This window comes from Coprinopsis cinerea (assembly GCF_000182895.1).
Source record: "Coprinopsis cinerea okayama7#130 chromosome 5 map unlocalized cont3.5, whole genome shotgun sequence".
Classification (NCBI taxonomy): Eukaryota; Fungi; Basidiomycota; class Agaricomycetes; order Agaricales; family Psathyrellaceae; genus Coprinopsis; species Coprinopsis cinerea.
The window spans coordinates 1,816,629-1,838,851 of NW_003307540.1; the positions used below are offsets into that span (position 1 = coordinate 1,816,629).

General features: G+C 51.1%; 11 protein-coding genes across 11 annotated transcripts; 5 read left to right on the top strand and 6 right to left on the bottom strand.

The window, feature by feature from the left end:
• Positions 1-301: 301 nt before the first annotated feature.
• On the bottom strand, positions 302-1,061 carry CC1G_14650 (hypothetical protein; the record flags this gene model as incomplete). Its single annotated transcript, XM_002911175.1, has 4 exons — positions 302-396; positions 600-648; positions 895-913; positions 1,042-1,061. The coding sequence occupies 4 exons, from the start codon at positions 1,059-1,061 to the stop codon at positions 302-304; spliced, it is 183 nt and encodes a 60-aa protein (XP_002911221.1).
• Positions 1,062-1,556: 495 nt separating this feature from the next.
• CC1G_14651 (hypothetical protein) lies at positions 1,557-2,546 on the bottom strand (the record flags this gene model as incomplete). Its single annotated transcript, XM_002911176.1, has 5 exons — positions 1,557-1,593; positions 1,760-1,851; positions 1,952-2,006; positions 2,199-2,237; positions 2,467-2,546. 5 exons carry the CDS (start codon positions 2,544-2,546, stop codon positions 1,557-1,559), a joined length of 303 nt encoding a protein of 100 aa, XP_002911222.1.
• Positions 2,547-3,769: 1,223 nt separating this feature from the next.
• On the top strand, positions 3,770-4,934 carry CC1G_00407 (hypothetical protein; the record flags this gene model as incomplete). The annotated part of the gene is made up of 1 exon (XM_001837219.2): positions 3,770-4,934. The coding sequence occupies one exon, from the start codon at positions 3,770-3,772 to the stop codon at positions 4,514-4,516; it is 747 nt and encodes a 248-aa protein (XP_001837271.1). The 3' UTR covers positions 4,517-4,934.
• Positions 4,935-6,520: 1,586 nt separating this feature from the next.
• On the bottom strand, positions 6,521-8,068 carry CC1G_00408 (hypothetical protein; the record flags this gene model as incomplete). The annotated part of the gene is made up of 4 exons (XM_001837220.1): positions 6,521-7,454; positions 7,522-7,549; positions 7,611-7,908; positions 7,991-8,068. The coding sequence occupies 4 exons, from the start codon at positions 8,066-8,068 to the stop codon at positions 6,521-6,523; spliced, it is 1,338 nt and encodes a 445-aa protein (XP_001837272.1).
• Positions 8,069-8,656: 588 nt separating this feature from the next.
• Positions 8,657-9,316, bottom strand: CC1G_14652 (hypothetical protein; the record flags this gene model as incomplete). The annotated part of the gene is made up of 4 exons (XM_002911177.1): positions 8,657-8,837; positions 8,893-9,116; positions 9,171-9,211; positions 9,271-9,316. The coding sequence occupies 4 exons, from the start codon at positions 9,314-9,316 to the stop codon at positions 8,657-8,659; spliced, it is 492 nt and encodes a 163-aa protein (XP_002911223.1).
• Positions 9,317-9,550: 234 nt separating this feature from the next.
• CC1G_00409 (hypothetical protein) lies at positions 9,551-11,544 on the top strand (the record flags this gene model as incomplete). The annotated part of the gene is made up of 5 exons (XM_001837221.2): positions 9,551-9,596; positions 9,649-9,815; positions 9,844-10,095; positions 10,335-10,417; positions 10,476-11,544. The coding sequence occupies 5 exons, from the start codon at positions 9,551-9,553 to the stop codon at positions 11,542-11,544; spliced, it is 1,617 nt and encodes a 538-aa protein (XP_001837273.2).
• Positions 11,545-11,890: 346 nt separating this feature from the next.
• CC1G_00410 (hypothetical protein) lies at positions 11,891-14,445 on the top strand (the record flags this gene model as incomplete). Its single annotated transcript, XM_001837222.2, has 11 exons — positions 11,891-12,172; positions 12,235-12,338; positions 12,397-12,569; positions 12,623-12,809; positions 12,873-13,032; positions 13,089-13,193; positions 13,243-13,263; positions 13,312-13,415; positions 13,468-13,730; positions 13,914-14,159; positions 14,209-14,445. The coding sequence occupies exons 1-11, from the start codon at positions 11,916-11,918 to the stop codon at positions 14,443-14,445; spliced, it is 1,857 nt and encodes a 618-aa protein (XP_001837274.2). The 5' UTR covers positions 11,891-11,915.
• A 105-nt stretch (positions 14,446-14,550) lies between these two features.
• On the bottom strand, positions 14,551-17,135 carry CC1G_00411 (meiotically up-regulated 71 protein; the record flags this gene model as incomplete). Its single annotated transcript, XM_001837223.2, has 11 exons — positions 14,551-14,825; positions 14,881-14,973; positions 15,027-15,171; positions 15,228-15,464; positions 15,523-15,800; positions 15,853-16,208; positions 16,259-16,350; positions 16,401-16,572; positions 16,633-16,709; positions 16,756-16,979; positions 17,018-17,135. 11 exons carry the CDS (start codon positions 17,133-17,135, stop codon positions 14,611-14,613), a joined length of 2,007 nt encoding a protein of 668 aa, XP_001837275.2. The 3' UTR covers positions 14,551-14,610.
• Positions 17,136-17,278: 143 nt separating this feature from the next.
• Positions 17,279-19,747, top strand: CC1G_00412 (phenylalanyl-tRNA synthetase subunit beta). Its single transcript, XM_001837224.2, has 10 exons — positions 17,279-17,357; positions 17,417-17,472; positions 17,525-17,578; positions 17,630-17,658; positions 17,712-17,847; positions 17,902-18,168; positions 18,218-18,459; positions 18,510-18,915; positions 18,968-19,349; positions 19,403-19,747. The coding sequence occupies exons 1-10, from the start codon at positions 17,300-17,302 to the stop codon at positions 19,660-19,662; spliced, it is 1,890 nt and encodes a 629-aa protein (XP_001837276.2). The 5' UTR covers positions 17,279-17,299; the 3' UTR covers positions 19,663-19,747.
• A 24-nt stretch (positions 19,748-19,771) lies between these two features.
• On the bottom strand, positions 19,772-20,774 carry CC1G_00413 (hypothetical protein; the record flags this gene model as incomplete). Its single annotated transcript, XM_001837225.1, has 4 exons — positions 19,772-19,827; positions 19,877-19,995; positions 20,050-20,249; positions 20,307-20,774. 4 exons carry the CDS (start codon positions 20,772-20,774, stop codon positions 19,772-19,774), a joined length of 843 nt encoding a protein of 280 aa, XP_001837277.1.
• A 675-nt stretch (positions 20,775-21,449) lies between these two features.
• On the top strand, positions 21,450-22,206 carry CC1G_00414 (hypothetical protein). The gene is made up of 2 exons (XM_001837226.2): positions 21,450-22,126; positions 22,183-22,206. Exon 1 carries the CDS (start codon positions 21,530-21,532, stop codon positions 22,109-22,111), a length of 582 nt encoding a protein of 193 aa, XP_001837278.2. The 5' UTR covers positions 21,450-21,529; the 3' UTR covers positions 22,112-22,126; positions 22,183-22,206.
• The last annotated feature ends 17 nt before the right edge of the window (positions 22,207-22,223 follow it).

Below are 22,223 nucleotides of genomic sequence, written 5' to 3' on the forward strand. Positions count from 1 at the left end.
ACCGGCGTACCTAATGCCAAGTTTTGGGCGATCTCGTTATCTCACACCTGACTGTCCCTCGAGGAAAGCCATTCTGAAACAGGACCGGCCACTGGCTGGCGGCTACCGTCATGAGCAACCTTCTTGCGGCACATCGAGAAAGTTAGAACAGCCCTTTGGAGAAATATTCCCCCAATAACTATCTCGCCCTGGGTCGACATTTCCCTCGCTGTGTCTTTCTCGATGATCGCAAAAGGCTCAAGACAAATTCCATGAATACCACTTCATTCCGCTGCCGACGCTCTTCAAATGCCCCTCATTCCTATCCCATATGCCTCAAGCTTTCATGATTGCCTGAGGAGAATTCACTCGGCTCCGCGCGAAACGGTTTCATCTGGGGCCCCTTCTCTGCGCCTTCTGGAATATGAAAAGAGAACTCCCGTTTAATGGCCATCATAAACAGGGAGGCAATCAGAGCTTGGAAGGTTAACTCTAGGGTCAGTGGAGTACTGCCAGTGGGCTTCTGGCTCTGAAGTCTACTCCTTCGAGGTGAGTCTGATTTGGCCTAGCATACTTTCGTTTGACGCGTCTTTTCATTGCCATTCAATTTCGCTGCGCACTTTGACTCCCCGTCGAAGGGGCCCAGAGGGTGTATTCGAATTTCGTCTTCTATACAGGAATGAATATCCTAGTGTGGGATGCCGAATCCGTTACCTGGGAGGACCGGTTCGATAGGCTTTTGCTTTGGTGCTTCCGGGTTCATAACGCCTGTAGTCATAGGAGTTTTGCGGGAGTCGATGGTTACCGTGGTTGTGTAGTCTCTAGCTCTTCGGGGCCATGTATCAACTTTGAGGTTAACTCTATTCAACAGGTAACACTAGTGGAAGTTCTTTCCCGCTCTGCGCACCGACGCACTCTCAATGTTTTAGTTGCCCTTTCGAACCTTGGTCTGTCGTTGGTTAGTCAATGGTAGAACAGAGTAAAGTACTTGGTACGCGGCTCTGGCGTATATCTGGCGTTGCTGCGCGTTATGAATATCTTGAAGGGGCCACAACAACTTACGGCTTCTGGAATGGACCCATGTCCCAAGTACTAGATAGCCTCCTTTCCAATTTGACTTCTATGAACGAAACCTCTCACCTTTCCTTTCAATCTATAAGTTCAAAGCCAATTGCTCGTGATGAATTCATCTTGCTTCTTGCCTTGTCATGCTTCATGCCCTTCTTTCATTCGATTGATATGCCACTAGAATAGGAAAGTGCAAGGAGAGGCGGGAGGTAGGAGAAGGGGCGCGACCGAATAGTTGCATCGCCCATGCCTCGTTTTTACCTCTTCCATCTATCATCCATATATATTAGTTGTTGAATTCTGCACGTTTGTAATATAGGGTCTCCTTTGGTGGTAAGCAGGATCAATGGACTCGGTCAGATCCAAATAACGCCTGGGATGAAAAGCATGGAATGTAATATACACGAGAGGCCCGAATGTTTAGGGTTTTCAGCCGTTCGAGTCAGGGGAGATGAGAGTGTCTATGTATAGGCCACGAGGCTGTACCGAGTTAAGTCGGGTGTCAAAATTCAATTCCATATTCTGGGTTTTCCAGAATCATGTACGCTGAACAGTGGGCGCTAAATGTCAGAAAAAGGCTCTACGAGCTTTGACGTCGGAGCATGTATGTCTCAAGTATACAACTCCGTGCCACTGGGAATGGAGCGCAGGCTTAAAGGCGAACACGACTGTATACTGTATGTAGTTGCGTCGTCCGCTGATTAACTCTCACCGCGCAGGTCCATGTATAACTCCACGGGCGCAACACGCCGCTGTCACGAATGATTGACGGGATACCCTCATAATCGAGTCAATTCCCTTCGCCTGACATGGTGATCTTACCGGATTCAACTGGGCGCTCTGCACATTCGAAGTGATTGCTTTCCTACAGCTCTTAAGACTTGAGCATTCCTTCCAGCCCTACTCGCCTCGCGAGGAGAGCGATGTATGACGTCGGTGGGTACAAGGATTGATTGCCCCTAACACACCAATTAATCAGGGTGAAGAGACTGAAACCGAGAACAATATTTGAGTCGTGTGCCAGCTGCAGCGCTCATTTGGAATTAGCCTGAATTAGCGTCAGCTTGGCCATTTTTGGTGGATGTCGGTACCTGAAAGAAGCCTCGGCCAGTTGACAAGTGTGCTTCAAGTTGCACTGCCTCTGGTCTTACATTCTCCCCGAGAAATTGTGCCGATTTGGAATCACAAGACTGGAAGGAGCTCTGGATTGGAGATGTCAGGATGTTCAGGTGTGGCCTAACGGCAAGTACTTGGAGGAGACGGCCACAGACTCGATTGGGTCGATGGATGCTACGTTGGAGAGGTATAGAACTGGTGAATCTATTAACCTGGCACACAGTACACAAAACGCGATTCCAACCCACGAATGGTCCGCGGAGTAGCAGTAGAGTGCAAACCGAATTTCAGAATATTACACACCGGTGTTCGCGTGCGCTGAGCGCCAGGGTCGACGGAAGATGGAGCCGACGCTTGCGTGGAATCGTCATTGCTGAAGCCATCGTTTTCTAAAGACGACCCTGGGGCGGAAATGTGCCGATGACGCAGAGCAAGAGGGGGATCGCAGAGCGGGGTCGATTGGGAAACGAGTAAGTATTCAGGCCAGAAATTGTGCAACGTCCTTACAAGAGTTGGCGTCTGGTCCGACCGAAAGGAAGATGGATTAAGATGTGACCTGGTCAACATGGGCCTGTGCTCCGGTCTTCACGACAATGCATTGTTATCCCGATAAGGGCTATATATGTAGGCACTCTTTACAAGAAGTCCAAGTTTCGCCCCGTCCCACGGCAATGATACATGAAGCTTCATGAAGATGGCGGATCCCCCAGCGACATCGTATCCTTTCCTGTCGGCATTCGTCACGTACCCAATTAAGCGAGACTGAAGTGCGCGATTGTTTACTCGAATAAACATCGCAACTCCGACAAGTTAGGTCTGCGAAAAGCGCGCACGGTAGAGGATTATTACTGTAAACCGAACGAGGTGGGTGAAGCCTGAGGGAATTGGATTTGGGATTCATGCATCAACAATCAACGATAGGACACACCGCGTCGTATGTAGATAGGACATGATACTTACCAGGTGGACAGAGGATTGATGATGGTATGGTTACAGGCGCCTCGCTGAGCTCAGTTCAGATTTGTCCTTGTGTGCGCAACAACGATTTATTAGATACATAGAAGCGGATTGCAACGAAACTTACACGGTCGTCAGGAAATATAAAGCTACTCCAGAGTACAAAGATAGACTCCTGGGCAGACTCACACTATGTATATACTGTTGTTTTTCGACTTGTACGAAGTTGTGTGAGTTTGTGGACGAGATCTGGCAGAATGTTCCGAAAAAGGATGAATGAATCGGAAACAGCCACTGGATCGGGGTGATCGATCGTCGGCGTTTGCCAAACTTGGATTAACGAGGCGACTCGTAGAACTGGCTACAGGTTTCTCTTTTCCAGCAGGATCAGTGGAGAGGAGGGGAATTAATTGTGTGAGAATCGAAGGAGATGAGGAGGTAGGAAGATAGACAGCGGGAGATTGAAGGAGCGACAGTGGGTTGAGAGGAAACAAAGGAAGGGTCGGGCGGGAGCGAGGCAGGCGGGTTGACAATTGAAGCCGAGGACGTAACTAGAGATCTGGGATCGCGTTTTGAACTGTAACCGTATATAAGTAATAACGACTTGTTGGCGTTGAAAAAAGTCATTCAATTTTTTCCCTCCTGCACCATGTCCTTCTACAACAGAGCCGAGTCCCCACCACCCAGGCAACCCTCGCCTGAGCCTGTCTACAGCCCGCTTCCCTCGCCGCACATGCGAGCCAGAGACCGTCTCCGTCACAGAAACAGTTCTCCGCTTGTCCCACCAGGCCTCGCTCCTCCCCGCACCCTTGTCCAATCAAAATCCTGCGACCACCTCCGTGCAGACGCTGAGACCTCTCGTCGAGCTTCCCTACGCGTGACTGAACCCAAGTCCCTCCGACGTCGTGTGCGCTCCAACCTCGAGCCAGCCAAATTTGCCCCATTTGATTCTGCACCGACAAGCAGCCAATCGTCGTACGCGAGTACCCCGGTGAACTCTCCAAGTCGCCCCCAGCGACGGACAATTTCCCTGGCTGTTCCCCCGTCACCATCCGCAAGCCCAAGTATCCCGCCAGTGCCTCCCCTCCCCGACTCTGCGCGTTCGTCTCCATTGTTCAAGGCATCTGCAAAGGATTCGGCAGCTCATGTCACTCCCATTTATTTGCCAGATCTCCAAGAACTCTCTCCGGCTTCCCAACGCACTGCAGAAAAAAAGCCGTCGAAACGCCCAAGCCTCATCTCCCTCACTGGCCTCTCCAGTTCCAAATCATCAAGTTCACCTTCCCCCACGGAGAAGTCGAGCAGGAATATCGGCATGACTTGCCTCAAATTTTTCTCACTTCACAAGTCAAGCTCGCGTAGCTTCCTGCGACCTGGGGCCACATCGTCCCAGTGATTTGGTCCTTCACCGGTCGGCTTACAGGCGAGCGAACGCCCGTCCCAAAAACTTGGCCAGACTCCACCCTTGACATGGTGCATCATTTCAACACTCGCCATTCGATCCCGCTTTTATCCTATTGTACCAGCCTAATAACCCGCTCCTTACACCCTTCGCATTCCCGCATTGTTTTAGTATACAGCCACCACCGCAATTCTTCTACCTTACGCTCCCTGCTTTTATGTGCAGCACCCGCGTCTTTGACTTGATGTAATACCTCCCTCCTCCCTTCGTTCCGCATTACCCGACGACCCTTCATTGACGAACGGACTCTTCCATTCATACTCTTGCCGCATTACAATCATCCATTTGTACACCCACCACCTGCAATCTCTCTTGTAAATAAAATAGTGTACATAGTACCCGACACCTCTACAATAGCGTATACGACTAATTGCGAATACTTTATATCACGTTTTATGAAATGGACCTCGAATATCTTGGATGCAACGATCAAGACTCGTCCAACGGATCAACGCGCCCACTTCCGCGATCGATCGAGGCTAATTCCACCCCACCTGCCTCCCTGCAACATGACAACCGCGCATGCCATTGCATTCCTGGGTTATCAGGGCGCCTGTTCTACCAATTCAAAGACCAAATAACCAAGCCAAAGTGTTTGCGCACCGGAGTACGTTTCAAGGAACGTGTAAGGAGTTTACGATAACTTGCGCATCTGAGTTGTCGGACCTCTCTGATCTCAGTTTAAGGAGTGGCGGGCGCGGCGAATTAATGAGTTCCCGCCCCTTCAATTGCTTGGCGAATCTGCTTATTAAAGGACAAGCGTGCGCTTAACTTTAGGCATGCATCCAACCGACCCTTGCATGTTCTCTCTGTCGCCGAGACGAACAACTAAGAGACACGTAAACAACGATTGCCTGAGCCACGTACCCTTGAACAAGTGTATCCGTGGCCTTGCCTTCGAATTTCCGGATAGAGTAGAGAACCAATTAAACCCCCTGGGAATGAAGACAACCAGGGTGCGCGCGCTTGTTCCGGTTGCCAGCTGTTTTATTAGCCCGCAATATTCCTGTTTTCAATTTGATTCATTGTCGGCGAGTGAAGGCGGGAGCCGACTCCGAACTCCCGAACCCAGTGGCGATCTTCGAATTTGAGAGGAAAGATAACTGTCGTGGAGACATATACTTACAGTCATAACGAAGAATGGAAAACTTTGCACACCAAGCATTGGAGACGGGACAGATTCTCTCGGGTGGTGCGAAGCGGTTTAACCAGATATGGACGTTGCACTGTCGAGGAGCGAGCCCTCAGCCAGGCAGCGGACAATCGGGACGATGATACAAGGCCTTGGCGACGTAGGAGAGACCAGGGGCCGAATTATCGAATATAAAGGCCAGCACATTCCGAGTTGTCTTGACGCAGAGCAATGTACAGTAAATGGAGTTGTTGAAAAAACATGGAGAGAATATGATGCATAACACGTCCAAATGAAGATGTACAAATACGTGGAAGGTAGACTTGAGCCTGCAGAAGCGACAGTTCGAAAAGTGGTTTGTGCGTAGATTAGAAGGGGGTTAACAAGAGACCACCGAGCGAAGAAATGACCAACGAAAGCGAAGGATAAAGATACAAAACGCGAAGGACTACTGTTGCAAGGGAATCATTGACCGTGATAATAGAGACAGACAGGCATGCATGAGATGAGCAAAAGAACAGAGCAAGATATCAGCTATAGCTACAGTATAGGGAATATGCGAGAGAATAATCATACCGGAGGATATTGTACAGCGTGGTTGCCGAGGCGGAACGGATTCATAGGCTTGAGAGATGAACGGGCACGGCCGACCGGCGACGAGAGGATACTGACACGATGAAAATCAGAGGAAAACCAGAAGAGTCCACTGGAATACAAAAAAGGTTCACGCTGGAGGAGCAAGAGCGGACAAGGTGGAAGATGGACGGGGAAAGAGGAAAGGGATAGCACTGTTAGAAGGAATCGAATTAAAGTCCCATACGCTCTGCCAACGTCCGATCTATGGCATTACTATCACGGGCTGACGATAAGCCAGCGCCAGATGTCCGATGGTCGTTGTTGGTCCTGCGATGGTGTCCTTGTCCATTATTACCGCGTCCGCCTCCGTAATTGTTTCCTGGAAAGGGTCCTCCGTTGCGCCGCCCACCTCCTCCGTTACCTTGTCCACCTCTATTTGTCGCGTTGGTGTCGTTACGCTCGCGGTCACGACCACTTCCGCCTCTGTCCCGCCCACGTTCTTTGCCTCCACCGCCCCCGCCGTGCTCTCGCTCGCGGTCGCGAGGTGCCCTATCTTTCTCATAGGAGTCGCGAACAACAGAATTGTCACCGCCGACATTGGAAGAGGTATCGCCACGCTGTCGATTGCGCTCTCTATCTGCAGGACCAGAAGCAGGTCGCGGCCTTCTCTCCCGTTTATCGTCGTCGACATCCATCTTGTTTGATGAAGGACGATGTGATGGCGGAGGCGGCTTACTGGGCAGCCCGGCACCGTTATCTCGCTCTCTGTCCTTGTCGCTAGAATAAGCAGCTGACGAATGTCGAGGACGGTCTCGAGAGTAGTGGTGGTGCTCGCTTCCCCCACGGTCAGCAGACCGGTTGGTAGAGTCTGGATGGTTCGATGAGGTACCGTGCTGTCGATGAGAGGTAGAAGGAGGGGGGCGTGATGGAGGGGGGGACGCTTGGGAATGTGAGTCTGAGAGACGGGCCTTCTTAAAAGCACGAGGCCCGGTTGGGGGAAGTCGTTGAGGACCATTGCCAATGACCGACGAGTTGGTTGGAGCTAATTCACGGAAGGTGTTCCGAGGCGACCTCGATGCGTTCCGCAGATCCGAAGGTGGAGGAACAGGGCTGACATGCTTGGAGGAAGCCAAGAGCGCCTCGTGAGTCTTGTCAAGTTCAGTCCTTGAATTGGAGCAGGCATCATAAGCGCCCGGAATTTTGACATTAAAGTCCAATTCAAACGACTCACGATAGCGTTGTAATAACTTGGTGCGATTCTACGTTGAAGAAGGAGGGGTATGAGCAATTCGGAGGGTCTCCATAGCCGGCGTCACTTACCGCGAAGTCCACTTTCAAGCCGCTGTACCACTTTGCGAAGCCCACGCACTTCCTCCTTCAGCTTCCCCGTCTCTTTCAATTTTAAGATTTCATATAGTTCATCGTTCTCCTCTTGCAGTAAACGGGACCTTTGTATTAAGGCGTTAATGACAGTGGATGACCCTGGTGCGGAATCCTTCGCGGAACTTCTGAGTTGCTGGCCTAAGATTGAGAGGATTGAAGGAGGTAGCGTGATAGGGTCACTGAAAGAAGGGGCGTTTTGACTTGAGATATATCGTCGCAGCCTGGTGATATCATCCTGGTTGGAGAGAGGCGCCAGAACACAATAACCGAGTCAGGGTTAAGTAGTGTGATGGTAGCAGTTAAGTGGGTTCACTCACGTTCAGCTCTGAGATTTGTTCATCTCTTTGGCGAACCAGAGCCTCGAGCTCTAGTTCTCTTGTAGATGGCAGGGTCATGGTTGGTTCTCGCTAGGGAGAACGCGAAGTTGAAAACGCGAGGACAGGGAGACGTTGTTGGGCCTTTGGCGTCACACCGCTTCAGGGACGAGCGGAAGTTGAATTTGGTTGCTTGATTTGGCGATTCGTTGCAACGCTTGTATTCGTTTCCGTTTGAGCAATCGAGTTCTCTATCCGCAAGTCATTGTATCGCAGGAATATACCTGAGCGCCGAGCATACCTCCTGGGACGGGGGTACGCGCCAGGCTCATGGCTTCACTTTTAAACACGCGCAAACAGTCCTGCCCTTCAAAAGATCCGTCGTGGAAATTTTGGACTAACCTCTCTCTCTCAATACCTTGTTCTCGAGGTAAGCACTGCTTTTCTTTCGTTATCTCTTCTAGTTTATATGATGCACAACCTATTCACACTGTACGAACAGTCTCTTCGGAGGCTCGTCGTGAGTTATCCTTTTCTACAACGGTATCTGACCATCTATCCCGCTTTTCGCCTTGCAACCCATCTTCGATTCTTTACTGACTATTGCGTCTCTCTCCCTTTAGGTGTAGTCTGAATGGTATCATCACTTGCCGGTGTAGTAGATTGCAATCATAGTTCATTTTCGCCGTCGAACGCGTCCGGAGGGACTTGGCCCTGTGCTTGTGAGAGTGCGCCTGGAAGAATGTACAAGTATGGTACAGATTTGACTGGTGGAGGTGCCGTCTGGTATCCAATTGGAAGCGAGCATCGCGGGCAGATGAACCGATACTGTCGTTCGTGACTGCCGTTTCTGTCGAGATGCAACATGAAACGAAAGACGCGGCCGAACAAACTGGGCTTCGCACCTTTCGAGTAGGATCGGGTCGCTTGGATTCGCATTTAGCTTGAATACTTTGGCTTTACCTACATCGTTATCTTGTGACTGAATGATAATTGCATTGTCGGTTTTGCGTCTGGGTAAAGAAGCGAGACTCTTCTCGATGACAAGCTTTAGTGCGGCCGTGAGTTTCGGGTGTCGCTGACGATCCAGGGCAGCACTGACGTACGATGAATTCGCCGCAAATGCAATCTACCAGGAACGACGGGATAAGCAGGGGTGTTTCAGGACGAAATCGGAACAAACGAACAGTAGACACGGAGGTTTGTCGCGGAGGAGGCGGTAGGCTGTGCTGGATCCAGAAAGTTGAGAATTCTGGACAGGTTGGACTAAACCTTGCACGGACCATCTGTCGACGACGACACGGCTGACCTTGAAACGACTTTGGGCATCGTTGTCTGTTGTGGGGGGCAGTTGTTTCGTGGTTCGAGATCAGGCACGGAAACGGAGGATCGGTGGTTAGGCACCAAGGATAAGTGTCTCCCGCGGAACCAATTAATTCAGACTTCTTGCACCGGTTCAATACACGTGATCCTCGGCCGCGGTCGTCCTCAGAGTTGACGTTTTGAAGGGTCGATCCTGGCTTTGTTCTTCACATCCACGTAGTATCTTTTCGCCCTCTCCCAATGGCCGAAAAGGACCCAACAGTCAGGCTACGGAGGGCAGTCAAGGGTATGTCTTCTCCATAGCCGCCCTCAGGCTCCACAGGTTCACATTGATATAGAGAACAACCTCTTCTTGGTCAAGAGGCTCATCCAGAGGACGGATATGCGAAATCCAGATGTCGCACCTCGAAGATACACCTCTCTCGCTTGGGCGGCTGTTTTGGGACATGAAGAGACCTTCGAATTCCTTCTCAGTGCAGGCCACGACGAACAGGAGCTGAGCAAGGTATGAAGCCCCCATACATTTTATCCAGGGACCTCTCCTCACAATGATCCTATCTCAGGATTATGAAAACAACACTATCCTAATGCTACTAGCCGATCAGAAACCATCGACCTCGAATCCATATTCTGCGGCTTCTCCTCCACCAGATTCGACAGGAGCTGTTCTCCGTATGGCCCGCATGTATTTCGATCGTTATCCATGGACCCTGGATTGGTCCAACGTCCATGGAAAGACAGCACTCCACATTGCGTCGCTAAGAGGAAATGAAGAACTCGTTAGGGTACGTTCACATGACCCTACCTGAGCCCGGTGCCTAAACCACTATTAGATGCTCTGTGACCTCGGTGCTGATTTTGACCTGGCCGATAATCTCGGGAACACCCCATTGCACTAGTACGATCCCTTCCCTTCCAGCTCCTTTCCTCAACTGATATCTGTCCTAGCGCGAGCGCGTGGGGCCACGTTCCAGTAAGTATCTCGGTTTGAACAAGTATTCACATCTGACTATCGTTTGTACAGATAGTTCAGTATCTTATCGAAAGAGGTTGCCAATACACGGCCAAGAACAACGAGGGCTTCGATGCATTGGACTATGCATACTCGTTCGTCCCGGCCTTGCTCATGGTTCCGACCACAGCTGATAAAATACTTCAGGTTCAGTACCAAAGAAGCTCTCCAAGAGACCGCGAGGATGCAGTTTGAGATAAACAAAGCCCATCGACGACAAATCTTCGCGCAGGCAGCTGCTCGAGGCACAGAGATGAATAAAACAAGTCCCATCCCAATACCCCCACCAGTTCCGGCAAAGGACTACGACCTTTATCCTCGACTTAGGAGTGGTTCGGGCACAAGTCGGACCACAGCAACGACGTCTGATAGCGGCGACATTGATGGCCTGGCAGCACATGCTTCATTCTCTTCTTCATCCCCATCCCGGCCGTCTACGGGCGGTTCAAGCTCCCTCCTCTATAGCCAGCAGCCGAGACATACACCTCAACCATCATCGGCAAGCAATGGGCTGAGTAATTCGACCAATTCCAAAGGCTCATTACTGTCCGCGCCCGGTGCTCACCCATCGTCAGCCTTATCACCCGTCGCAAATCGAATGAGGGAAAGGGACGCGGACGCCATGGAGAAGTACATGCTACGCAATAGGAGCGGGAGTTCCTCGACCGACAATAGATCGAACAGTGGCTCTACGACAACAGGTTCAGGCCAGATGTCAGCCAACCTGTCGCCTAGTTCCGAAGCTTTCCATATCACAACCGACGAAGCGAGCGGCACCCTGACCCCTCGAAGGCTAAGACCCTCCTTCTCGGCCGCCCAGCTGCGCACAACACACGAAGGCTCTGTTGCCAATTCCAACAACGGCACACCTCATTCTGAAAACCGAAGTCGTTCCGGCACAAACCCCACCTCCACACGGGGTGCAGCTTCCCCTCTCCCACTTCTGACGAGGTCACCTTCTATCTCCAACTCTCTCAGGTCCATTATCAGCCCGGAGCGTACTTCATATGAAGATTCGAAACGCTATATGGGACCGCCAAGCCAATATGCTCAGTTCCCCGAGCCTCCGGTTCAACCAGAAGCCAATACAGTTACTACTCCTACAGTCCAAAGCAGTAGACGGAAGGCGCTCCAGATACTGGGCAAGCCTCTATCAGGGTTCGACTCCTCAAACTCCAATCATCGTCGAGGAATGTCCACAACCTCCGTCCGTGGATCATAACGGATCAGGGTTCTTTTTGTAACATCTATACATGTTGTCTGTAACACCACGCCTGTATCATTATCGCCTTGTTGACCTGTGCTCTCATTGTTGTTATTTTCTCTCACTCTCACCTGTAGGATAGGGATAGTCGGACAATGTCTTCTTGCACGCTCTATATTTATGTGTATTATTTGAACATTTGAACCGCTGCTGTAACTATATCACGAGCATATGAGCCACATCTTGTGTGAAGGGTGTGTGAAGCCCCTATGTCAGCGCTTGGTTTGTGTGGCCCCGTTTGGGAAGTCTGAGAGTCTGGTGACAGAGTGCGGGTAGACGATCAAGGGTATAAAGTTGCCGATGACCTCCGCCCACCTTCAACCTCAGCCATGATACCCCCCGTCGCCAGCGACCCCGACCCAACCACCCAAATCCCATGGCCGTCAGGAAGAAACCGTGCCCAAGATGCCGACCAGGGTGACGCCTTCCCCGACCAGGCTAGCAATGGCGTCACTACCGTGAATAGAGACGGCCCTTCCTCTAGATCCAAGAAGACGACAGGAAAGCGTCAGTTATCGACATGGGACATGATAACGTTGAGCATATCAATGGCAGGCGCACAGATTGCCTGGACAGTAGAGTTGGGGTGCGTGGTCCGTGTCTACTTGCAACGAGGACGGTTGCTCAACCGACGGCAATACCCAACAGCTATGGCACTCCTTTCTTGCTAGGCCTGGGACTTCCCGAGCATCTGACCGCCCTTGTCTGGCTAGCTGGACCCATCAGTGGTCTGGTCGCCCAACCAGTAATTGGTAAGTCGCCATAGCCATGCGTTCCAGCGCCAAAATGGGCCACTGACGTCGGGGTTAGGTGCCCTGTCCGATTCGTCGACCTCCAAGTACCGACGTCGCTTCTGGATCGTACTGTCAACCGTCGCACTCGTACTATCAACATTGGTACTTGCATATTGCGAGCCTCTGGCCGCCGTTGTAGTAGACCTGCTGGCTGTAGGCCAGGGCGATTGGGACGACAGGCGCAATAAGGTTCTTTACGTCTTTGGCCCTTAGCATCGGTTCGCTGACCTCCAACCGCTTAGATCGTCACCAACACTGCGATCGGCTTTGCAGTCGTCTCGTTCTATATCCTCGACTTTGCCCTGAATGGCTTACAGGCTTCCCTCCGTAATCTCCTCCTCGATGTTACTCCACCCAACCAACTCAACGAAGGAAACGCCTGGCACAGTAGAATGACTAATGCCGGAAACATCGTTGGATTTGGATTTGGTAGGTCTTCTTGACACTTCATAGAATGCAGGAACCTCGTCTAACATGGTATTTCCTATAAAGGCTTTATGCCATTGGCTGAACTTCCGATCATCAGGCTCCTTGGTGGGAGTCAGTTCAGGAAGTTCTGTATCATATGCATCGTGATTCTGGTTATCACTGTTTGGATGACATGTTGGTTCCATGAAGAGGAGGAGAGGCCTGCCCACCAACAGCGCAGACGGTACGTTCCAAGCTAGCTGTCGAATCCGCTATGACGTTATTGGTGGTTTGGTACAGAAGGGGATTCGGCGAAGTCCTGGACAATATCTACAAGAGCATGATCAACCTCCCTAGACCTATTAGACGAGTGTGTTATGTTCAACTCTTTGCCTTCATGGGATGGTACGTACTCTACAACGCTGAGTTAAGCTCATGTACTCATCCTCTTTAGGTTCCCCTTCCTCTTCTATTCGTGAGTCCTGGACCAAAGTGTTCTAGTACGGCACTAAACATTAAACAGAACAACTTACGTCGGACAAGTCATGGCCCATGAAATTGGAAAGGAGCCGGACCACGAGTATGCGACCAGATTGGGAGAGCGTGCCATGTTAATCTATAGTATTGGTATGTCGATCTGTTGCAGACTATAGTCAGATCAAACTAAGTTCCTTTCTAGTCGGTGTCATCGCGGGTATGATCCTTCCCCATGTCGCCACTCGCGATCGTCGCCTTCTCGCATCCAAGACTTTCGAATCCCCGGATGAAGAACTGAACACACTCCGCAAGATGGTTCGTCAGTGGCGCGTTGAAGCTGCTCGCCAAGGGAAACCGCTTCGACTCCCAGTCATGCCCTTCTTGTTGAGGAACATTTGGAGCGCGGCTATGATTTTCTTTGCTCTTTTGATGTTCTCCACCATCTTTGTCAAGACAGTGTTCGAGGTCAGTGCAAACCCGTTTTGGTTATTGTCGTGATACTCACGGTGTTAATGTGAATAGGCTACCATATTCATTAGTCTGGTCGGTATCTGCTGGGCGGTGGCGATGTGGGTACCATTTACAATCATCATGGAGGTCAGTCGTCGCTTTGTGTCTCTTCGAAAACTGCTCAAGTGCCTCGGTTAGCTCTTGAAAGAGACCCCACCTCCACCTCCGCCACAGTCGAGGCGCCCGTCGCACGTGCGCAACCTTTCGACCCCAGCTCGACGTCCTAGCGTCATCAACCCTACTTCTGAACGCCAGCCATTACTGCGACGTCGTTCGTATGATGAATTCGATAGCGCTCTGGACGCAGATTCGGAGAGCGGTCCCCTTCCCGGAGGAACCGTTTTGGGCATTCATAACCTTGCCATCGTCATGCCCCAGTTCCTTGTATGTTATTGAACTGACCATAACGACAGCCTTGCTGACATATCTTCAGGTTGCACTTGCTACCAACGTCATCTTCCGCCTCGCCGATGGGCAGATGCCTGTAGAGGGAGAGAGGGGTACTTACTATGGTAAGAATGGCGTGGCATGGGTCTTGCGGTTCGGAGGGTTCTGTACTTTGCTTGGCGCTGTTGTCGCTCGCATGGTGCCACCCACGACGACAGAGAGGGAGATGCGACGCAGATTGGGTGAAATGAAGTTGCTTGGGGAGGAGACGTCTAACCCTTGATCTCCGTTCCCTCCTTACGCCACGCCCACTTACAACCGGAACCCTCAAATGCGTTATCACGGCCTCTGTATTGCTTTCGTATTGCTTGTACTATCTTCCCCTTGCTTCATGACATCTTCGTATTACGTTAATAGATATCAACGGATATTTCAATCTGCTGTCTTCCTATGGGGAATAGAAGATGATCGCGTGGTCCCAATGCAACCCGTCCTTTGTCGATATATCTCGGCAGAAAATCTGCGTCGCTGGCATCGTCAAGTGCTTCTGCAAGACCTTCTGGATCTCCAGTGAACCAGGAGATGGTGTATAGAATATCCTCGCCGATAAGGGTGACGTAGTGAGGATTTCGGACAACACCGATTCCGCATTTCCAGAGATGTCTGGATGTGGCCCCGTCACAATTACTCCGGAATCGAACGATATGACGAAACTCACCCCCTTTGGCACAGATAACGGTGGCAAATGAATTGTCTCCGTTGACAAGCTTCTCTACTTTGATAACACCACCGCGAGAGCAGTCGATTTTGGCTGACCCACAACATCAGTGCTTTTCTCAGGACGAATACTATACATTGACCTACCCTCAGAAAATGCAGGCATTTTGGTTTCGACGACCGCCTCGCCCTCTTCGTCAATGATCTCGCATCGACCTGTGTGGAAGAGAACCTGTTTTTCGACCTGAGCGTTTTTGGGCAAGGAATCCACAACTATGGAAAGGGACGGAACCTGGCGAGAGGCGATGTGGTATGTGAAGGAATGAAGACGATCCAAGAGAAACTCACCCGGGGAGTCAAAGTTTCTGACTCCAGTAATACATTCGAAGGATTCATTGCCTTGTCCATCCAGTAAAGAACCAATTGAGGAAACCCGTCCCAACTTCCGGTAGTTTCTGAGACTGCTTTGATCACTCTTGCGACGTGTTGGTGTGTGAGAGCTGCTTGCAGGGGGAATGAATTGGCAAGAGTCAGATCCCTTGGGGTGAGCCCAATTTGTCCCGACACGAATAGCTGTTCTGAAGCCTTGAACGAATGAGCACGTTTAGCCAGATCTAGACAATATGTCCCTCACAAGGATCACCTGGGAATATGGCCCGATGTTTGCAGGAGCCCAGTAGCTGAGGCCTTGGACATGTAGTGCTTGACGATTGGACGCCTTCTCCTCAGCATGGGCAATGACATCCATCCTGACGCGGATAGGCCATGGTAGTGAGGTAGCGACACAAGCCCGGGCAGGAGGACTGGTCCCAAAGAATCGGGTATAAGCTTTGTTGACTTCAGCAAACAAGCTCATAGGCGAAATGAAGACATTGATGTTGGCGCAGTGCTCCAGCAATAGCCCATGACTCTGTAGTTCGTCTTAATCACATTGTCAGAGCCCGTTGTTCACAGGGTTAAAGACGGGACTCACTTTTTAAAATCGAGAAACATTCTTCAACCTCTTCGGATATTGGTAGATCGGCCGCTGGTGCACCCAGCGGAACAGACCTGTGCACATTGCTAACAGCGACCCAGTTTCCGCGCTTGTGGCTGCTGGGCGGTAACTGTGAAGGAAAGGACCCAGTCCACTCTCTAGGTGAACTGAACTCGATGTGCGATCCCTTAAGAGTGGCTTCGAGGTCGATGTATGGGTCTTCCAGCAAAGGAGGTATGCTCAGCGCCCCTTGGACGATGTCAGGTTTGGGCTCCAGGGCCCCCTTCTTAACTCGCAAATACGCGACGGTAGCAAAATCGTTGTCCGAGTGGATCACCGTTTCGATCTCTTCTCTATTGCAAGTCAGTGCATGCTTTAGTACATTGATAACGCGGGGCCTTACAGGACTATCCGAGATTTGAAGAGTGGACAGTCAATGGTCAAAGTTTCGTATTCTCCACCCTCTCCACAGACATGCAATCCATAGAGTGAATTCTGCACGCTATTTGACAATTAGAACTTCGACGACAAGTATATTCACTCACCAGTTTTGTCAGGGTAGGTTGCATCTCTGCCAATGTCTTTCCAAGGTGTTTTGGTGTGAGGCCGATCCCAGCGACCTTGATTAAGACGGCTGTTAGGCCTGCTTCAATCATCTCCGAGAATAGCTCAGCCTGGTCCCTTTGCCACAGGTAAGACAAGGGTATCAACCCCAATCTACGGCAACTGGTGACGCTGTTATAAATTCCATATGCAACCAATCATGGGTTAGCTCACACATGTTCAACGCGAACGCGTTGGTAATTGGACAAGATGGCGCCAACGGAGACACCTTGGACATCCGGATGATGCTCCTGAAAGGCCATCAGAGGGCGAAGGTAGTGTACTTTGTAGACGTACCAAAACTTGGACTAGCAATTCGTGGAGATCTTCTGTCTCGTCTCCCTTGACCCCCGAATCGTGGCCGGCTCTACTCCCGTATTCCGAACCTTGCTGGACAGCATCGCCCGATATAACCCTTCTGTACAGAGGGACGTCCAAGGCTTTGGCCACAAGTTCGACAGCATCCTGTCCAACGGTCTGATACATATAGGAATCGATTTCATCTGAAGTCGCGAGTTTTACTGATAGTATTTGCAGGGCGTTGAGGATGCTAGCGAACCTTTTCCCGGTTCGGGTCGTAGAGAGGCGGCTGCCACAAGTTGATGGCCATTCTCGTGACAGTGAATGAGATTAAAGCAGCTGTCTTTTCCACCGCTGAGCAGAGCAACATACTTCATGATGGTCGTTTGTGAGAGGCCAGAAAGCACACGATTGGACCATCATCCTGATTGCCGAAAAAGGAAATGATCCTGATCAGGGCACTTTCCTTCGCGTTGACTCGATTGTCCGCTCTCTCTTAAACCCTTTCTTCTTCCAAGCCAAACCGCACAGGTTCCTTAACATGCCGACAGTCGCAGTCGACAAAGCCGATCTCTGGGAGAGGTTGGGCAAGGAGTACAGTTCGTGCCAATGATTGCTGTTATCTTATCCTAGGCTGATTTAATCTTGATGCACCTAGCCACCGAGGAATTCGATAAATTGTGTTTTGAGTATGGCTTGGAACTAGACGAAGATGTGCGTTCCTCAAACTGTTACACAACTTTAATTTACTGATGTTCGACCTTAGACCACCGAAGAGGTGGAAGAGGCCATAAAGAAGGGCCTCTCCGCTGAACGCCCGGTTAGCATCCCCTACCTTTCTGATTTGGACCAGGAATTAACACCAGTGCAGCAACTCAAAATCGAAATCCCAGCGAACCGGTGATATTCTTTGTGTGTCACCGAAAAGAAATGAATCTCACGCCTAATCATAGATATGACTTGCTCTGTATTGAGGGAATTTCTCGCGCCCTGAACGTCTTCTTGGGTCGAGCAGAAGCGCCTAAGTACAGACTTGTGTACCCTAAAGGTGGAGAGTCAGAGCTTCTCACGACGACCATAGACCCAGCCGTCAGTTGTTCTCCTTATTCATCGCGAAGCTGCTAATCGAATTTCCCTCTATAGACGGCGCAAATCCGACCTCTCTTCGCATGTGCAGTGTTGCGCAATGTAAAATTCACCCCGAGGTCATACGCCTCCTTCATGGACTTGCAAGACAAGCTACACCAGAACATTTGCAGAAGGAGACAGTTTGTTGCCATTGGAACGCATGATTTGGACACGCTCACCCCTCCGTTCCGTTACGAGGCGCGACCGCCCAAGGACATCAAGTTCGCGCCGTTGGGCAAGACTCAGGAGTACACAGCGGAGGAGCTGATGACCCTGTACGAGGTACGACACCCAATCGGAAGGCAAAGCGCAATATTGACGATTACCTTAGTCTGAGAAACACCTTGCTCGTTACCTTCACATCATCCGCGACTCGCCCGTCTATCCCATTATCTATGACTCAAAGGACACTGTGCTCTCCATGCCACCGATAATCAACTCGGAACACAGTAAAATCACGCTCAACACTCGAAACGTCTTCATCGACGTTACTGCCACTGATCAAACGAAACTCGATATCGTCGTGAATATGGTCGCTACAATGTTCTCCGAGTATTGCGAGGAACCCTTCACGTAGGATTTCCACTTGTTCGTCGCAGAAGTGGAGCTAAAGATTGCGACAGGATTGAACCCGTCAAGGTCGTGCTCCCCAACGGCCAGACTAAGATCACTCCTGACCTTTCAGGAAGGGATATGGTCGCACATGCATCCTATGTCAATTCATGCACGGGTCTCAATCTCTCAACTAAAGAGGTGGCCAAACTGCTGACGCAAATGTCATTGGAAACGTCTCTATCCTCCGAGAACGCCGACGTGATCAACGTGCACATCCCCGCGACACGCCCAGATATTTTGCACGAATGCGATATCATGGAGGACGCAGCAATTGCTTACGGTTTCAACAACCTTCCCGATAAGTTCCCCGCCACCAGCACCGTTGCCCAGCCCTTAGCTATCAGCAAGTTGAGCGATGTCATTCGTCTGGAGTGGGCGCTTGCGGGTTGGATTGAGGTGTTGCCTTTGATTTTGGTGCGTGCCTTCGTCGTCAGTCGGCCGACTCTTCTGATTCACCGCGCCGTAGTGTTCGCACGAAGAGAATTTTGAATGGTTGAACCACAAAGACGACGGCAATACTGCTGTGAAAATCGCCAACCCCAAGACGCTCGAATTCCAAGTGGTTCGAACCACCTTGATTCCCGGTCTGTTGAAGACAATCAGAGAAAACAAGACTCATGCCCTCCCCATCAAAGTCTTTGAAACCTCTGATGTTGTCTTCAAGGATACCACTAGGGAAAGGCAAGCAAGGAATGAGAGGCATGCTGCCGCTGTTTGGTGTAACAAGACCGCTGGCTTCGAGATCGTGCATGGTATGCTCGACAGGGCAATGAAGATGCTGGAAATCCCTCGAATCGGCAGCCAAGAGGACGACAAGCCAACTGGATACTACATCAAGGAGACTTCAGGTGAGTTCGACGTGGCCGGGAGTCTAGATATGTTGAACCAATTTGGCGTGCAGATGAGATGTACTTCCCTGGCCGGGCTGCTACGATCTATTACCGACCACCCCCAAACCACCCGCAACGACTTGCCTCCCAAATCAAAGACAAGGTTGAGTCTGCCTTGGGCGCCAAACATGATATCGCCATCGGAAGTTTGGGCATTCTCCATCCTTCAGTACTAGAGAAGTTCGAGATCAACTTCCCTTGCTCAGCCCTAGAATTCTCCCTGGAACCTTTCAAGAAGCAGATGCAGAAGATCTGGACGAACGAGGAGTGAAAAGGAATGGAAAGGAATTTAAAGTGTAATAGACGTGTAAAATTGGCCTGGAAACAGCAATTTCATTTTCGTTGACATTGAAGGTCGACAAAATCTAGAGGTGCCAGACTTAGCGAGACGCAGGTGCTTGCCCTTCAGCAGGTGGTTCCTCCGGTCCAACGAGAACTATGACGCTGTTAGTTAGCGTAGGTATATGAGTTGGCGACATCCTTACCTAGGGCTATGAGACCCAGAGTGATGTAGAGCCAGTACTTTTGCATGAAAGTCTTCTCAGGGACTGGCTGTACGACCTGGCCCTCTGGCGTTAGCGGCGGTGGTGTTCTCAGCTCAGGTCTGGAATTGAACATTTAACAACGTCACACGGATAACTGAACTGCTGGAGCTTACGATGGAGGTGAAGAGGGCCTTCCAAGCAGAATGGTGGTGTTCAGTCTAGACACGGTCGCGAACGATGACGGAATGGGTAACGGGGTTGGGCAAGCGCCGTCGTGGGGTATAGGTGAGACGAAATAGTCGAGCGCGTAAGGTTTGCCGTCACTGGAAACATGGAGGTGTAGAATTTGGGATGTCGCAGCTGCGAGATGACACTGTATCACAGACGGAATTGAGTGTTTTGCCCTCCACTGGCTATGGGAATGACATACCAACTTGACAGACGATACAGCCCATTCGGACTCTACCTGGGATCCATCACGCTGCAGAGCTACTTGGTATAGAGCGTTGTCCAGGTCTTTGACCGGCTCCAAGAGTTTGGAGAATGTAGAGGCCTGCTGCGATTGGAGTTGGGGATGGCCGTCGGTGTATGTCAGCGATCCATGCTCAGTCCAGGCGGCTTCCGTTGCTTCTGGGTGCAGTACTCGGTGGTGCAACTGAATTTGTGATGCCTGAGCCAAGGCTGAGAGCGCAGCAAGAAATAATGGGATGGATTTCATGAGTGCAAGGTCCAAGGTGGCATCACCGACCGCGCGGGCTTTTGCAGCCAATGGACCAATCAGAGCTCGTTTCGCGCTGTTCGCTGAGTTTGCACGATCAAGGTGAGGCTTCCTCACAGTCTTCCTCATAAATCGGTTTCTTGCTTCAGATATACTCGCCGCGTCTGGTGAAACTTCCATTTCCAAGCCCCTCACCCTTTCTGGGGTCTCCTTCAGTGGCGCTTCGGCGCGGGGGTGTACATTCCGAATCTGGGCACACATCTGGACGAGTCTGAATTCACACACGGCTGGCGCTCTTCATTTCTGAGCTCTTTCCGCAGATGTGGGCTGCCCGATAAGAACATGCCTTTTTAACATGTCATTACTTCTCTCGGTCCCCGTCTAAAGTCTGGTTCGGTGTTGTGTGGCCTACCCATTATCAGGGCACTGTTCTCTTGGCGGAACGTCTTCGATTTTGTTGTGTCCAGGCTCTCCCAGCTTGGTGCACGAAGTCCATTCTCTCTCTAGGCTTTTCTCCGCACATCCACCTGGAATTCTGCTCCAGGTCACGATACTGTGCAGCGCGGATATTTTAAAGCGAGCTGTGATTGGACGACGAAACTCGGTCTCAGGCTCGCTGATTGGCTGAGACTGCTGTCCAGACCTCTGATTGGACCGTTCTACGCTGTTCGCTATCCAATCCTGTCCCTTCGAGGCCCAGACGCCTGGGATCTGGGTATATAACCGACCGCTTTCTCTACTCAAAAGAGCCCAAGAACCCATCTGCCCCGTTACCAGCCGTCACCACGGTGGCAGAATCCCTCGAAAGGTTCTCCCATTCCTCGCCCCACCACCCCGGAACCCAGTAGAGTCGTCGCTGTCTACCCGAGCTCCTCTTCACCCTTCCCCGAGCTCAGTAGCTCAGTCCTTACCCAGCCCGCCGTTCCATACGCACCATGGCCCTAGCTTTCCCCCCAACACCTCCCTTGTCTCCGCAGCACAATCCCATCCAGCGGGAAGACACGCCCTGCGAAGATCCCCTCAAGGATACCATGTCCCTCCTTGACTCCCTCATCGCATACTATCAACAGGAGAGGATGTGGGTTTATCGCACCCGGGCATCGCTGGAGAACGCGTTCCCTGAAAAACCCACCAGCGACTCGGGGCTGGCCATGGCCGAGCCTTGTTCTCCTCCACCCGATCGAGTTGTCGGACTCGCAAAGGTCGAGGACGATCATGATCAAGAAAAGGTGCCAGAGCGACGGCTCTCTGCCCGTTCAGCCACATCAAGCCCTTCCCGGTGGTCAAAGAGGAAGAAGGGCTTCAAAATGCGCCTGGAGCTGACCCCGCAACCCAAGCGCAGTCTTTCTGTGTCCAGTGCGTCTTCGAACGGGTCATCTGGAGAGTTAGGGGACCTTCCACCGAGGGAGCGGCTCCTGGCTATGTTCGAAAAGATGATGGAGACACGCATGGAAAGTTGCGAACGCGTCAACAAACTCATTCGAAACGCCAATCGTGCCCACCTGCATCTGCGATAGCGGGCCTTACCTATAGTAAGTGTCTCCCTTCCGCATCCCCAAAGAGGAGAAGCTAACGGATATTGGTTCAGTCATAGTGATGATACCCTTGTTATCTTGCTTTCTCCGCCTC

What these genes read in the sequence shown, in the direction of transcription:
- CC1G_00412 (XM_001837224.2), top strand. Translation starts at nt 17,300, where the DNA reads ATGCCGACAGTCGCAGTCGACAAAGCCGATCTCTGGGAGAGGTTGGGC. An exon ending in GCTTGGAACTAGACGAAGAT is followed by an intron (nt 17,473 to 17,524) that starts GTGCGTTCCTCA and finishes GTTCGACCTTAG; the next exon opens with ACCACCGAAGAGGTGGAAGA. An exon ending in CTACATCAAGGAGACTTCAG is followed by an intron (nt 19,350 to 19,402) that starts GTGAGTTCGACG and finishes TTTGGCGTGCAG; the next exon opens with ATGAGATGTACTTCCCTGGC.
- CC1G_00414 (XM_001837226.2), top strand. Translation starts at nt 21,530, where the DNA reads ATGGCCCTAGCTTTCCCCCCAACACCTCCCTTGTCTCCGCAGCACAAT.